Source organism: Coniosporium apollinis (genome assembly GCF_000281105.1).
Source record: "Coniosporium apollinis CBS 100218 chromosome Unknown supercont1.3, whole genome shotgun sequence".
NCBI lineage: Eukaryota > Fungi > Ascomycota > Dothideomycetes > Coniosporium > Coniosporium apollinis.
The window spans coordinates 591,613-606,359 of record NW_006913265.1 but is presented as its reverse complement, the minus strand read 5'-3'; the positions used below and the strand labels follow the sequence as shown (position 1 = coordinate 606,359).

Genomic DNA, 14,747 nt, shown 5'->3' with positions numbered 1-14,747 from the left:
GCGGAATAAAGATTCTGGTAATGGGTTCGAAGTGGGCGGATAGTTTTCCTTCACAGCGAAGCGCTCTGCGGTAAAACGAGGCTGCTGTCACTTTGGGCACTGGCTGTGAGGAAACTCCAAGAAGCCTGGCGACGATCGGATGGGGCGGCTGTCGATGTTAGGCCTGTTAGTAAAAGAGTGCACGGAAGCGCTCGCGGGCTACTTGCTTGGAAGCGGTGCAGTTACAGGACTGAGACGTGCACTTGGACGTGGAAAGTCATGATTTGCAGGCTTGTGAGACTTGTGTTCATACCAACCGGTCATCTTACTCCAGGCATGGTCCGACTATCTACGGCTTGACTACAAGATTTCAAGCTATCAGCATGTTACTGTTTTTGATTCAACTATCGCGATATTCGCCTGATCATGTCATGACGGTAGCCCCCGACCATCACAAATACCCATGCGCCCCCAACCACTCCTTCGCAGTCCCCAAATCCCTCTCCCTATACGTCGCGCTACTCCTGACCGTATCGCTAATAACGCCCAACCCGCGATCATAGCCCCTGTTATCCTTGCCCTCAAAGAACTCCCGGATATCCTTCTCAATCTCAAAGCTCGCAAACTTCGTCAACGACATCCGCAAAAACCGCTCCAGCACAACCATATTTCCACTAAGCCGCGGGTAGACCTTGCTATCCCAATTCTTCTTCACAAACTCCCACAGCAGATACCGCGTCTTGGTGTTCGCAGCCAGCGACGCGGCGCCAGAGTGCACGTCCTGCACAGCCACCTTGTCCGAGAAGAGGAAGTCGAGGAACGCGTTCGCGAGTTCGGGCGTCTGGACGCGGCCGAGCGAGACGAGGCAGATTTCTTTGCCGTCGATGGAGGTCGTGGTCAGGTATTCCTGCTTCACGGCGTCGTAGGCTTCCTGTCCACCTTCGGTGATGGCGATGCGGAAAATGGCGCTGCGGAGCGAGGGGTGGATGGCGGATTTGTCGGTGCCGGAGGTGTAGGCCGAGAAACGCTTCTTGGCTTCTGCGATCACGCTGCGATTGGAGTTAAGATGGAATAAGGAGCTGGGGAGGTCTGCGTCTTACCCTTCGTGTCCGGCAAGCCCTGCGGTCGCTATAAGAAGCGAGCGAAGCTGGCCGGTCAGGAAATCTTCGTTTGACGCAAAGTCCCATCCGATCTTGTCCGTAGCCGGGGTGACGAGCTTCAGGGCGAAGGCTTTCAGCCCCTTCGAGACCTCCTCGTCGTCTGAGAAGATCGAGCGGATGTTGGCCAGGGCATTCAGGATCTGCTGCCACACCCTACGACAACATATTAGCCTGACCACTGGGTTTCTCAGGTACACTCATACAAATAGTTCTGCTCATCATGGAAGCCCTCTGTCAATGCTAAAAGAGCAGCAGTGTTGCCATCTCCTGACGTTGCGAGCGCAGCAGCATCTCCAACAAGACCGATCCTGTCTTCAACGCTCAGTCGGTCTTTCGCAGCACCGAGCTGCACCAGTCGTTCCGGCGGATAGTTCGTCCTATAGAAGCCGTTCTGGTCCGCATTGAGCTTGTAAAAGCTCTCATCCACGTCGCGAATCGTCTCTTCCTTAGTCGTAAGCGCACCGGTGGCCTTGATGGCAGCCTGCGGGCCTGTTTTCAGCCCAAGAGGGATCCACCAGGTCGTCTGGTCCTCTTCTGGCTTGACGTCTCCGGAGAGTAGGAAGCGGCTCTGACGTACGCTAATCTGGCCAGGCTCCTCGGCGACGGTTACCACAGGAAACCCGATCTTACGGATCCAAGGGTCCATGAACTTGTTGACATCCTGACCGGAAGCGTCACTCAACGCTGACCATAGATCGTTCGTCGTGGCGTTTCCGTATTTGTGCTTCTGCAGATAGTTGGACACGCCGAGCAGGAATGTATCCACGCCCAGGTGAGAGCTTAGCATACGAATGACAGAGCTCCCCTTGAGGTAGCTTATGTGGTCGAAAATCTGGTCAACCTCCAAAGCATCTTTGACCGGTACTTCAATGGGGTGAGAGTTGCGAAGCGAGTCAAGCTGGAAAGCTGTTTGGAGAGACTCAGTCTAAGTCGACGGGAACCTGTTAGCGAGTGATTGACATGAAACACCTCTGGACATTGAACGTACGACAAACTGGCCCCAGATGTTCCAGTCTGGAAAGCATGTTAGCCTATTTCGCTACTAGTATTTAAGGTCACTCACCTGGATGGAGATGATCAGTTGCGAGCCAACCGACCCAAGTAGCGAACCCCTCGTTGAGCCATAGCTGCAGCATGTTAGCTGAAGACACGGGATAACGGAATAGGTCTTGCAGCACGCACCTCACTCCACCAATCCATGGTCACCAGATTGCCGAACCACTGGTGAGCTAGCTCGTGGGCAACAACGTAGGCCACTCTGTTCTTGTACTTCTGGTCCGAATGCTCAGGGTCGAAGAGCACGGCCGTTGTCCTGTACGTGATAAGACCCCAGTTCTCCATCGCTCCGTGAGAGAACTCATGCACGGCAAGGAGGTCAACCTTCGGAAGAGGATACTCGATGCGGAAGATGTCGGAGAAATAATCCGTGATCTTGTGGGCGTGCTCCAGGGCGAAGCGACCTTGCTCCTTGAGACCCTTCGTCGTATAGACTCTGACAGGCAAGTTCTTGCCGCCGTACTTCCTCTTCGTGAAGTCTTCAACGTACTCGAAGTCTCCAAAGGCCCAGGCGAGGAGGTACGTTGACATGACAGGAGTCTGATCAAAGGACACGATCTTCAGGCCTTCCTTGCTGCCTTTTCTGACTTCCTTCTCAGGCATGTTGCTCAATGCGGTCTGATCCTCTGGAATCTCAATCTCAAAGTCAAAGGTTGCTTTGAGGTTCGGCTCGTCGAAGCAGGGAAAGGCTCGACGAGCATCGCAGGACTCGAATTGAGTGCTAAACATGTAGTGGTACTCATCATCATGTGGCACCGACTTTGCTGGAGTTGCTGCGGGCTTATAGCGGGAGCGGTAGAAGCCTGCCATCAGCTGCGTCAAATGGTCAGTAACGGCTCTATATCCTACATCTGGTTATGACTAACGTTGTTCATCGTGCCTTGGAACTTGACAACCAGCGAAGCATGTGAAGCGACGGGTAAGTCATTGTCGAATTGAAAGGTAGCTTTCTGGGCCTTCTCGTCGTAGGAGATATCAGATGCCTTGAAGGACTGCTCGGTCTTGTTGTGCTCTGTCTGCACGTCCACACTGTGGATTTTGAGCTGGTTTGCATTGCAGGTGATGTGCTTCACGCTCTTCTTGATGTCGAGAGCAATCTTAACGGTGCCTTGATAGCTGAAAGCACCACCAAGCTCAAGGTCATATAGGGAGATGGCATAGTTGGTGGGTTTGATGCTAGATTGGGCGAAGTATCAGCGCTTCTGATTGTTCGAATATCCTCGATGTTGGTCATGCGCAAGAGCAACCGGCAACGCGCCTAAGGATATTGACTAAGATGGATAGAAGAATGAGACGCAATTGACTCTATGCAAGTCCAATATTTCTATTCAGAACGAAAGACTTGGATGCCTCCGAGAGAACAACGTATGATCCTCCGCGTAACACGATGGAAGGCTCTGCAAGAGAACACATTGTTTCACTGAAACAGTGACTAAGCCTCACCTATCAGGAAGTATATCTCTGTCTGCTGTAAGAGACATGATTCTAAAAGCTGTGGTGTTGCAAAACTGGCGGCGGTAGATCGGGGCGAACCCAAGGGAAGACGGTGGTGTAATTGACTGGAGCACTGCACGCAGTCTGTATCTCATGTGGTGTGGGACTCTCGGAGTGACGGTTGTGTTTATGTACCTATGAGGAGCGTTCCCCTGCGGTGCTCTGCAAACGGGACCTCTCGGGAGTGCCCCGCGGAAGGCCCCGCGTTCCGCCTTGGCATCAATATGGGGTGGCAGGGCAGGTATACAGTAAACTTAAAGCTCAGTATTGATTGGTGCTCGTTACCAGCGTTTGCCAAACTGATTCAAGCACCTGATATCTGTGGAGCCTTCTGAGTATGGGAAGTGGTGTTTGAGTGCTATGTAACTAAGGCGGCCGCCTTGCCCATTTCCCCCAGTACGTCCATGAAATGAGAGGGTATAAGTATGTGGTATAGGCCAGAAGAAATGCACCCGCATACGCTAGTATCTTCGGCCAACAAACCGTATGCGCAACCGCGACGCCGCGCCGATGCTTCCCAACCCTATCCGTCCCAGCGCGCCCAGCCGTGAAAGTAAGCACAAGAAAGCCCCGAGGGCGTTGAAATAGCCATCAGCCGCCCTATAGCCTCACCAGCACGTCCACACACGGAATCCTCCACGTTCTCCTTGCAAAGAACCCCTTCACCACATCAGTCGCAACATCCCCACTCCACTGCTCTTCCGACGGGTGTATCCTCCGTTTGATACCCTCGACCGCCGAGCTGGCCATCGCGGCTACCGTGCTATTGACCGCGCTCGCGACCAACTCCGCTGTGACTGCCGTTCTGTTGTTCCCTAGCCCAGCTCCCCCACCGCCGACATCTCCCACAGTGGCATCCCCAGCACCTGTCGTGTTGGTGGACGATGGCCCATTGGGGATTGCGGTGCCTTGCCGTGGGTCAAACAACCCTTGCCGAAAGTCGAATAGTGCGATGACGAGGATAGCAAGCAGGAGCGTGCAGTAGACGCAGGAGCGGTTGAGGAAGTATGTCGCGGAGATGAAGAGGATGAGGTAGATGGGGGAGGCGTTGGTGCTAGTACTGTGTTGTTAGCTTCCGTTCTACTGGTTTGTGCTGAGAGACCTTGATAGAAGAGGTGAAGTGCGGCGCAAGAGGAGGGGGGAGAGACAGAGACCCAAAAGCGTACAGGAAGAACAAGATCGGGATCCAGCTGCGGAGGCAGAACATCGCGGTGACTGCGGGCTAAGTTATCGGCTGCTTTGGGGTGGGAGATTTTGCGCTGCTGGCAGCGCTAACTGGAGGAAGCGAGCAGCATTGAATATGAGTTGTTGTGGTAGTTGGTGGATTAATATTGTTCTCGAGCGTGAAGTGGGAGCTTGCTTGATAAGCTTCTGGATGTGCCAGCGGATGTCTTCGGGGCATCCCCGGATTTGCACGTGACGGTGGTTGGTCGTGAATGACGGGGGATTAATTTAAGTCACGCTTCAGTCCATCGCTCTGCGAGATAATAGGATTCGCGCTGAACAAGAGCAACGAACGATCAATTCCGATACTGATCCTAGATTGTTGATGTCTAAACGCCCCCTAGCCGCGTACAATCCATTGTCCAATACAAAGTGTCTCCTTTTTGGCGGCCCCATGTTACACCCAGCCACCACGACCTATTACCATCCCCTCATCCCCCGCTCCTCCCCTTCAGTCCGTGATACGCCACGTGCTAAACCACTTCAAATGCCTCCACTGCGTATGACTCCCCACCATGCCAAAGCAAATATGCCTAAATAGCACAAACAGCCCCACAACGACCACGTACAGCACCCCATAAATCCCCCACTGGACCTCCCTGCTGAGTCTCCTCGTCGCCCAATCGACGCAGAAGCCCGCCGTCAGTATGGCGAAGTACAGCGCGGGGTAATAGTGATGCACGTACGTGACACGCGCCATGGCAACGAAGGGGAGGTAGTGCAGGAACCAGCCGATGACCGGGTAGAGGCCCGAGTAGTGGATGTGGTCGATGTCGGCTTGCTTGAGCTCGTCGTAGCCACGCTGCCACCGGATCAGATACCAGAGGATCAGGAGGCCGAAGATACCGAGCGAGGCTGTGCTACCCCAGTAGACGACTGGGTTGCCGAGGAGGAAGTATTTGACGACTGCGGAGGGTGTTATTAGTGATCCGGATAGGGTGAGAGCGAAGACTTACTGTGGTCGTCCCAGCCGCACATGCGGAGACCGACGTGGAGGATGGGCCACTGCCAGAACTGGGAAGCGAGATCGTCCTGCTTGTCTGGATCGGGAACGAGGGCGTTGTTGGATGTCATCATGGCGACGTTGAGGTGCAGGAAGTCCCTCAGGAAGGGCGACTTGTAAGAGCCTGGATCACCGGGCGGCAGGTTCTCATTCCAGTGGCTCTCGACGTTCCAGTGAGTGTAGACGTCTCGAGGCTTGTTCTCCTTGGTGCAGGTGACTTCAATCTGCTTGAAACCCCATTGCGGCAAGTTGACGTTGCCGGCCCGGAGGTAGCAGCCGAGATCGGCGTGTTTTAGACGGAAAGCAGTGGTCAAAGTTCGGATCTTCGAGTAGTCGTTCGAAGCCGCGTCACGAACGACCTCGATGACCCAGTGATCCTTGGTGTCCCCTACAGTAGTGTTGCCGTAGCAAGACACCTCGTGATCAGCCTTGGTGATCGGGGCTGCGATCTGGTGAGAGTGTAGATTGCGGCCGGTCTGAGCGTGGATGAGACGGATGGTGTTGCCGTTACCCGGGAAGCGGAGCGGCTCCTCAGGATCATATTCGACTTCTCCCCGGTTGGGATAGAAGAACCAGTCATTGTTGGCGTCTTTGTGGTGATAACAAGTGACTTGCTGTTGGCCAGAGCCCTCGGGGAAAGTCTGAACATGTGAGTGCAGAAGACCACCTCCATACCCCATGTTCTTGATTGTGGCGCGGGAACCAAAAGCAATCTCCAGCGGGCTGTCCTTTCCTACTTCCGTACCTCTGAGATTGGCTTGGAATAGAGAGCTCATCTGGGCATCTCCCGGACCGCTGTTTTCAAGGATGAGGAAATGGAGGTAGAATGAGAACATGTAGACGATTAACGGAATAACGATGAGGCTGAAGACCCGGAAGCCGACGTGCTGCGCAAGCTCAACTTTGGGCATCTTAAGGTCGCCGAACTTATTCCATAGATCTTCAGCGGTGTATAGACCCACCAGTGCGGTGCAGAAAAGTCCGACCCATTTCACACTGCACACGCAGCCGATTGATATGCCGGTCAGCATCAGCCAGAGACCCCACTCGGGCGAGAACGGATCATGCTGCTGGCGGTGGAACTTGGCCCAACACAAGACAGTTGTGAAGGTGAAGAAGAGAAGCATCGAATCCAAGAGAATGAACCTGCTGATTGTCGTGTACGAGTTTTCGAAAAGCACCATCATGGTAACGAGCCAGACAGTCGGCCTCCTGAAGTTCAGTTCTTTCGCCGTGTAATACGCCAGTGGGACACAGAGAGCTCCGAAGGTGGCATTGAAGACCCGCATGAAGGTGTAGTTGAGTTCCTCCGGATAAGTCTCGCCGGACTTGAATTCGAAGGATCCATTGTAACCCGCCAAATACCCTGATAGACCGACAAGCATCTTGCCGAGCGGAGGGTGGACATCGAAGTAGAATTCGCGCTTGAGGTAGTGGGATCCGAACTTGCCGAAGCTGCGTTATGGTCAGCTGGTGTAGAGATCAGGCTGCTGGCCGCCATTGACTTACTGAGCTTCATCCCAGGTGACGATGGGCGAGAGACCAATCTTCCACATTCGCGTGAAGAAGGCCAACGCTGTAAAAACCAGGGGCGCAATGATCCACTCGTATTCGTCTAACACGGCGAGGACTGACTTTGCCTAGAGGTATAACAAACAATCAGCCATCCACGGCCAACGTCCCCACACATCCGCCTGCCGATTGTATTGGCTCGGGTGATATCTCGTACCTTCTCTTTCCCCTTCTCCTCAACATCTGCAGATATGTAGGCGTGTCCGTCGCGCTCGCTCTCAGCAACATTCCTTCTCCTTAAGTCGTCCGGCTGGCGTTCTGCTCCGGTAGCATAGCCCTGTGCAGGCTGCGGTGACCTTGCGGCCATGTTGTAGTATGTGAGTCAGAGGCGCGGAGTTTGTCGGCCGTGGAGCAATTGTGGTGGGACAACTACGGTAGATCACACTAAGACAAGTGTGCTATTGCTGGAGCACAGGGCTGAGGAAGCTTGACGGTAAACCCAAGGAAGGTAAGAAGTGTAAGGTGACAGTGTTAGAAAGGAATCAGTACATTTCAAGCTGTAAAGCCTGTTGGATGCCCCGGGAAGACAATGTGCTTTCCCCAGATGGCAGTCGAGAATGAAGAGAGGCAACGACAGAGGGGGAGCTGAAGATGGAAATGCGCATACGAATGGTGATCTCCAGCGAAGCCAAGCAAGGGAAGCGGCGCCTGAGCACAAGCCACCCGTCTCAAGGGGCTCCTGTCGACTTGTTCAAACGTGTTCAGAACCGCGGCTGCACTTTTGTCCGGCGTTCTCGTCTTTCAAGGTTCATCAGAGCTTATTCTTAAGGAACATCCCGCCTTCTGTGGATAGGATTACAGGCCTTCAGACAGTTCACGGCTCATCTCGAAATCACACGAACACTCTTCCTCATCATCATTAATCTAATACGCAGGTTGCCCGGGGAAATGCATCTTCTTTCTCTACATAGATAAATAGAGATGTCATTCGGATGGGACGCTCCCCACAATGCTTGGGAAAGCTGATCTCTCAGCCCCAAGAGTGTACGCAGCTCTAACAATAATAAGAAATCTAATTCTCGTCCTGGCCCACACGTCTATACTGCCCACTACTGCTATCCCCCTCCCCACCGCCCGTGCCGCGCTTAACAAGATTCGAGATCCAGCCGCCCAAGCCCTCCGACCTGTCTGACTCTTTTCTCGACAGCACCGGTCTGCCGTCCTTGACGTCCACCCCAGGCGGATCGATATTGAGACCCGGAATCGCGTTCTCTGCGCTGATGGACTGGCGTCTGAGATCCATGGAAGGCACGGGCGAGCGATTGCCGCTGAAGAGAGACTCGGCTTCCGCGATGGTGGCGGGCGTCGGCATCACGGACGTGGCATCGCCGAAGATGGCATTCATGTCCTCGAGGCGGACATTGGCTGTTTCGGGGTAGATGAACCATACTGCACAATGTTAGCGCGAGGGTCGAAATTTGCTTGCACAATTTGGGACCACTTACCGACAACGAAGCTAACGGCGCAGAAGAAGGCATGCAGGAGGTACAAACGCCACTGAATCCACTCTTGCAGGATAGGTGTCATCTCGCCGACAAGCCAGTTGAACGCCCAGTTGGTAGCTGTGCTCAGACTTGCACCCTTGGCTCGGATGCTGAGTGGGAGGATCTCTGGAGGATACAGCCATGGGATGGGCCCCCAGGAATAGCCGAATGCGGCGTTGTAGATCATCACGGAGATGACGACTAGGCGAGGCGTCCACCGTATGTCGATGTAGATGAAATACGAGATTGCTGAGAGCGAGACGATCATAGCCAAGGCTCCGGAAAGGAGTATCATCCGTCTACCCCATCTGTCCACGAGGTACCATGGCGGAATTGTAGACAAGAGGTAGGTTATGGCGTTGATGCCTGTCATTAAAATAGCGTCGCGGCCGACCCATCCAGCCTGCTCAAAGACCAAGGGAGCGTAGTAGGAGATCACGTTGATGCCGTTGAGTTGAGCCAAGGCTTGAGCGGACATGGCAATGAAGACTCGCTTGTAGTACCTCTTGAACATGTCGCCGTACGATCGCTCCCCCTCTTGCCGTTGAAGCAGAACATTCATCTTAATCTCGCGGTATTCGTCTCGTGCCTTGGGATTGTGTATGTCGCCTTTGCCGTAGAGATTGGCTATGACGACAATGCCCTCTTCGTCGTGGTCGTTATCCAGCAGCCACCTGCTTAAAATTAGCCTCAGTCCCCTCCGCTGCGCGCAAAATCATGGGTAACGTACCTTGGTGACTCGCAGATAAGGAAACTGCCCAAGCCAAGCAGCGCACCCATCACGCATTGCATGAGGAGAGGTATTCGCCACGATAAGTCGCTCTTGATGTAGCTGCAGAAGTAGTCGACCCAGACGCTGGCGAGGTACCCAGAGACGTTGCCCGAGAACTCAATACAAGCCAGCTTGCCACGGTTGTGAGGCGGGGAAATCTCCGACTGGTAAACAGGCACAATTGTCGACAACGCTCCCACTCCGAGACCGGCAATGATTCTTCCAAACATCATCATTGGCATGCCATTAGCAAACGTTTGAAAGGCGCCACCAACCAGAAATATCATGGATCCGTATAGGATGGTCCGTCTTCGGCCTATTATGTCGCCAATTCTCCCTACGCTTATTGACGAGATGAAAGCTCCGACCTCGAGGATGGCAACCATGGTTCCGATCTCCGCCCGGGTGGGTTGATCGAAGTAGTCTCGGAAGTATGCACCGCTGTTGCGAGAAGGGATCAGTAGGTAATACTTTGGGTTTGAGGAGAGTCTGCATACGTGATGATGCCTGACATAACGCCCTGATCATATCCAAACAAGAAAACGCCTAACGACACGAAAACGCTAGTAAAATAACTGCACAAGTCAGTCAGCGCTGCCGTAAGTAAGTTATGGAGTCGTGCTGTACATTAACTTCTTGCCGTGCAACCCGTGCATACGGGACGGTCCATCATTCGGAGACATGATGAAGGCCAGTATCTGTTCCGCGCGGGGAACTTTCCGGGGGCCCGGATTGGGTATCTCTATATCCTCTTTCCTCTTAACGACGCCAGTTTGCCCTGCTTTCTCTTCGTCTCCCTCGTGGGACTGGTAACGAACGCGCTTGGGGTGCTTGTTCTTAGCTGAACCCCCGAGCCGGCTATCCTCTACTGACCGCCGGCGCCTAACGTGCAGAGGATTCTCTTCTCCCGCGAGCTGATCAACTAGATCCCCAGTATCACTCCAAAGCGAGAACTCCGAGTCAGCCGACCTGGACGAAAAGGAGGACCGCCGGCTGCCAAGCTTCTCGTTGGGGCTGATCAGGGATACGGAGTCGTCGTCTCGGTCCCTGTGCGAGGACGAAAGAGTCTGGAGAGGGATATCGGCTGACGGTCCGGCTTTGGAGGAGGAAGGAATTTTGGCAGCGTACTGGGCTGAGAAGGAGCAGCCCGTCTCCGCTGTGATAGTGCTGTTGTATAGGGAAAAACGGCCGGGTGACGGCGCGATGCACAGGGTCCGCGGGGTTGAGACGGTCGTTCAATTAGCTCAGCAGGACGTAAATCACATTAGAATGCTGCGGAAAGACGGCTGGCACGCGCTGGTCACTGGACGGCGGATGAAATCAGAATGATTGGCACCGTGGTCGTCTGCATGCACTGCGTTTTGTTCGGCTTGCTGAGCCAGGCAGCCCAAGCGAGGAAACACAGGAGCTCGGTCCGTTGACCAGGGCTTTATCTATCACGAACAACCTTGAACCCCCAACAATGGGGACCTATCGGCTCTTCTACTATTGCTATCCAGGCTAACAGCAAGGTAGGGTCAGTTTCGAAGAGTTTTATCTTCGAGCATCTGTTCTTATCGTTGTACACAATTCTGAACTGGCAAAGAAGTACCTAGGTAGGGAACCGGGTTACGTGCACAGACCAGGATACATAAGGCTTAGCTTGAGCTTGACATGTGCAGCTGCGCCGGTCATACGAGACACAGAGGCAGGAATACGCTCATGTGACATTTGTGACAAACTCCACGGGTATTCTAGTCCCTCGCTTCTCAGTTCTTCTGCTCACGGTTTTTGAGTCCTTGGTCTCCGTTGTACTGGAGACTGAGGCAAAAGCCACCGAAAAGCGCGGCACACTTTGTAACTTCCGCGACCATGGTACCGTGTGCCATACTGTCACGCCTGGGTCATGTGTCCTTGCCCCGGCCTTAACTCGTGGCAGAGCTACTTGGCGCGCCCCATACTACGGTTAACCGCGGATTATCAGGTGTACTTGGAGTGACTATATGGAGCATCATGTAGCGGATGTGCCTCAGTAGCTATGCCCGGAAACACTAGACAGCACAAGATTAATTCAGGGGGCTTGATGCTCCCATGCAACGACGACCGATCAAAGTACGAAGGAAAGCATGTTACCATGGTGTAGCGATTTGAAGACTGCTAAACGAGGATGTTACTATCACTTTCTAAGAAAAGATATTGTACAACAGCGGCAAAATCAGACAAGGTGTATGGGGAAACCATACTTGAATGTCAACTTCCCTGCTCATCTGTAAACCTCCTACGGCCCCTTTTGAGCCTCTTTTAGTGCCTTGACGTGGAAGCCCTTCCACTATGATCGCGCTAAAAGTACTGTTGCAGCAGGCAGTGAAGGGAAGTTGACGTGAAGAAGGTAGTACCGTTTGATGAAGAAGGACTTGAACAAAGAGCAGAACGCAGGGAAGCACAAGGAAGAAATCTGCAACGCGCGGCGCCCATCAAGAGAGTTGCCCTGAGTTGAGAGCATAGGCAGATGGCATAGCACCTACCTCGTCGACAATCCAAAACAGCCCTCGGATTTACTGCAACCGCATGGAACATGTGAGGTGTTGCGTTCGTGCCTCACCTACATTTTCCGTGCTCGAGAGTTTCGAGTCAGGATATCATGGTAACTCAATATGTGACTGAGAAGAGCAACTGCACAATTACTGACATAGTGGGTGCCTCTCCTAATCAAACTGAGATCTCTTGATAGCAGACTCCAGGCAGATCTGGCCCTTGTATGCCCAGGTGAGAACAGTGACTGGGTTGTCGGCAGAGGCGTTCATGGCTCGCACCGAAGCGGGCGGAAACCAACCCACGCGGCTCCGCAGGGAACTCGCCGCGGTGAGCAGCCCTAGCATCAATGTGGTGCCAAGCGGTAACGGTACTGACAATCCGAGAAGAATTTCCGTGAGCTCGAGACGGAGATGAGTTGCGATGATGGAGTGAGCCAAATCAGGGAAGTGAGAAAGCTGGAGATCAAAATCTTGCCGCGATTTGATGGACCCTCTTTGCCCAGATCTAGTGTAGCGAATCAGCTCCCAGGGACCAACCACCAGCCTTCTCTTTCTCGCCTCAACCTCCAAAATGCCCTTCCTCGCGTCCTTCAATTTCCCTCCAGATGTCACGTTATCGCGCTCTGCACGCACTGAGCAAGAACCTCTGCTTCTAGTCTTTCCATAATCCAACACTTTAGCGGTCTCTTTTGCACCGCTGTCCTCACGATCCATTACCAGGCTATCAATAGACCTGTTACAGCATCCAGTTCCCTAGTCCGGGATCTAAAACCGCCGTTTCGCTCAACCCTGCCTTGCCTCCCGGTAGCTGCATCTTTAGCGCGCTCGTTCCCTGTGGCCATCTTGGTGGCCTCGGAAACTGACCTGGGCTGGGCTATTTACCAGCCTACAATTAAACGCTGCCAGGCTTGCTTGCTCGCTGCACAGCCGCCCGCGCATCGTCGTACCTTCAGCATCATTCTTCGCATAGCCGCACGTACAGCAAACACCTGCGAACTCCCAATTGCAAGGATACAAGAACCTCACTGCATGCCTTGAAGAAGGGCTGAATAAAGCGATCGTTCGCGCGCTGCGGCCAGGGTGTGGGAGCTAGAATGTCTACAGCCTATGGCACCTTCAACGACTTCTGTCGCGACTCTGGAAGTGCTGCAGCTACGATACCAGGTACGTTCGCATGAGCGATCAATGGGTTCAATGCTAACGACAATCGCTAGTATGCAATGTACGTAGCTCCACTCGACCCCCTCCAAGCCAGCAACACGTCAGGGACGGACACTTAAAGCTGACCTCGAACCTTCCCTAGCTTTTCTCCCAATCACCTTCAAGAGGCGGAAACGGATATGGAGGATGTGATCTAAGGGGCATACCACTCGGCGGCGACCGATATCTTGCCAATCTGGGTTCTATAGCCATCTGCGGTCTTGCGATTGCGATTTCAGCATTCTTATTATGGCGCTCGGAACAGAAGAAGGCTGCGGTGGGACGAAGGTAAGACAGAATCCGGAGTGGTTCATTCTCAATGGCAGTTAACAGCTTGCAGAGAGATACAACTCTTCCTAATAGGGTACATAATCGTTGAGATTTGCGAGATCGTCTCCATTGGCCACTTTCCTCTTGACGGCGCTATACGAAGGGTAAGAGCTTGTGCCTCACATACGTGTCGATATTCTGGGTTACTGACTCCGGCGCGCAGGGTTTCAGCGCCGCTCACATCGCCGCCGTTGTTGCGACAACCTGGATACTAATGCTGAATGGCGCTGTCGGCTACCAACTCCTCGATGACGGGACCGCAGTGTCTATTGGGTTAATCCTAATATCAGCCACCGTCCTTTTCGTCGGTACCGGCTACATCGCGCTCGACACCGGATTCAGCTGGACAGGCCACTGGGACGACACGCTGAGTGCCCCAAACCGATCATATCCGCTCTATACGCTCTATCAGCTCGCACCTCTAGTGTTCCTAGTCATCTTCTTTATCCTCGAAGCTTACCTGGTTCTTCGGGTTCTTGGGGAGAAGAAGCCGATGCGTAAGTCAATTCTTTAAGCTTGGATCCCGCACCATACTAAATTTGTGTAGTATATCTCACCCTAGCAGCCTTGATGTTCGCTATCGGTCAGGTCTTCCAATACGTGATCAGCGTACATCTTTGCAACGCTACAGACGGGGCAATCAACGGCGGGCTGTTCGAGACGCTATTCACATTGCTAGCTGTCATATTTGTTTGGGTGTTCTGGTCGAGCATAACAGAGGACGACTGGCCGATGCCAACGGCAGGCGCAACGTATACCTAGCCGATTCTGTACGTTTTGGGAGCGCGTCAATGATGGTGCAATGTCACGGATTGACGATTAGCGTGGCGCGGTGGGCATCCCGCAGTAGATACTTAATAACGAAGCATTGCGAACCTGCTCATGAGATCTGCCTGGGCTCGGTGAACCATCAGAGTCATAAATATCGCTTGAATTGAGGAATTAGCACCGGCGTTGATA

General features: G+C 53.4%; 4 protein-coding genes across 4 annotated transcripts; 1 reads left to right on the top strand and 3 right to left on the bottom strand.

Moving 5' to 3' along the window:
- Window positions 1-430: 430 nt before the first annotated feature.
- W97_00919 (uncharacterized protein) lies at window positions 431-4,896 on the bottom strand (the record flags this gene model as incomplete). Its single annotated transcript, XM_007778830.1, has 9 exons — window positions 431-1,028; window positions 1,080-1,292; window positions 1,343-2,064; window positions 2,128-2,153; window positions 2,203-2,266; window positions 2,322-3,008; window positions 3,062-3,371; window positions 4,318-4,743; window positions 4,856-4,896. The coding sequence occupies 9 exons, from the start codon at window positions 4,894-4,896 to the stop codon at window positions 431-433; spliced, it is 3,087 nt and encodes a 1,028-aa protein (XP_007777020.1).
- A 468-nt stretch (window positions 4,897-5,364) lies between these two features.
- W97_00918 (dolichyl-phosphate-mannose-protein mannosyltransferase) lies at window positions 5,365-7,795 on the bottom strand (the record flags this gene model as incomplete). Its single annotated transcript, XM_007778829.1, has 4 exons — window positions 5,365-5,819; window positions 5,870-7,371; window positions 7,426-7,556; window positions 7,646-7,795. The coding sequence occupies 4 exons, from the start codon at window positions 7,793-7,795 to the stop codon at window positions 5,365-5,367; spliced, it is 2,238 nt and encodes a 745-aa protein (XP_007777019.1).
- A 705-nt stretch (window positions 7,796-8,500) lies between these two features.
- On the bottom strand, window positions 8,501-11,597 carry W97_00917 (uncharacterized protein; the record flags this gene model as incomplete). The annotated part of the gene is made up of 6 exons (XM_007778828.1): window positions 8,501-8,877; window positions 8,934-9,649; window positions 9,703-10,185; window positions 10,242-10,319; window positions 10,372-10,900; window positions 11,510-11,597. 6 exons carry the CDS (start codon window positions 11,595-11,597, stop codon window positions 8,501-8,503), a joined length of 2,271 nt encoding a protein of 756 aa, XP_007777018.1.
- Window positions 11,598-13,706: 2,109 nt separating this feature from the next.
- W97_00916 (uncharacterized protein) lies at window positions 13,707-14,549 on the top strand (the record flags this gene model as incomplete). Its single annotated transcript, XM_007778827.1, has 4 exons — window positions 13,707-13,745; window positions 13,784-13,891; window positions 13,951-14,284; window positions 14,335-14,549. 4 exons carry the CDS (start codon window positions 13,707-13,709, stop codon window positions 14,547-14,549), a joined length of 696 nt encoding a protein of 231 aa, XP_007777017.1.
- Window positions 14,550-14,747: the final 198 nt, after the last annotated feature.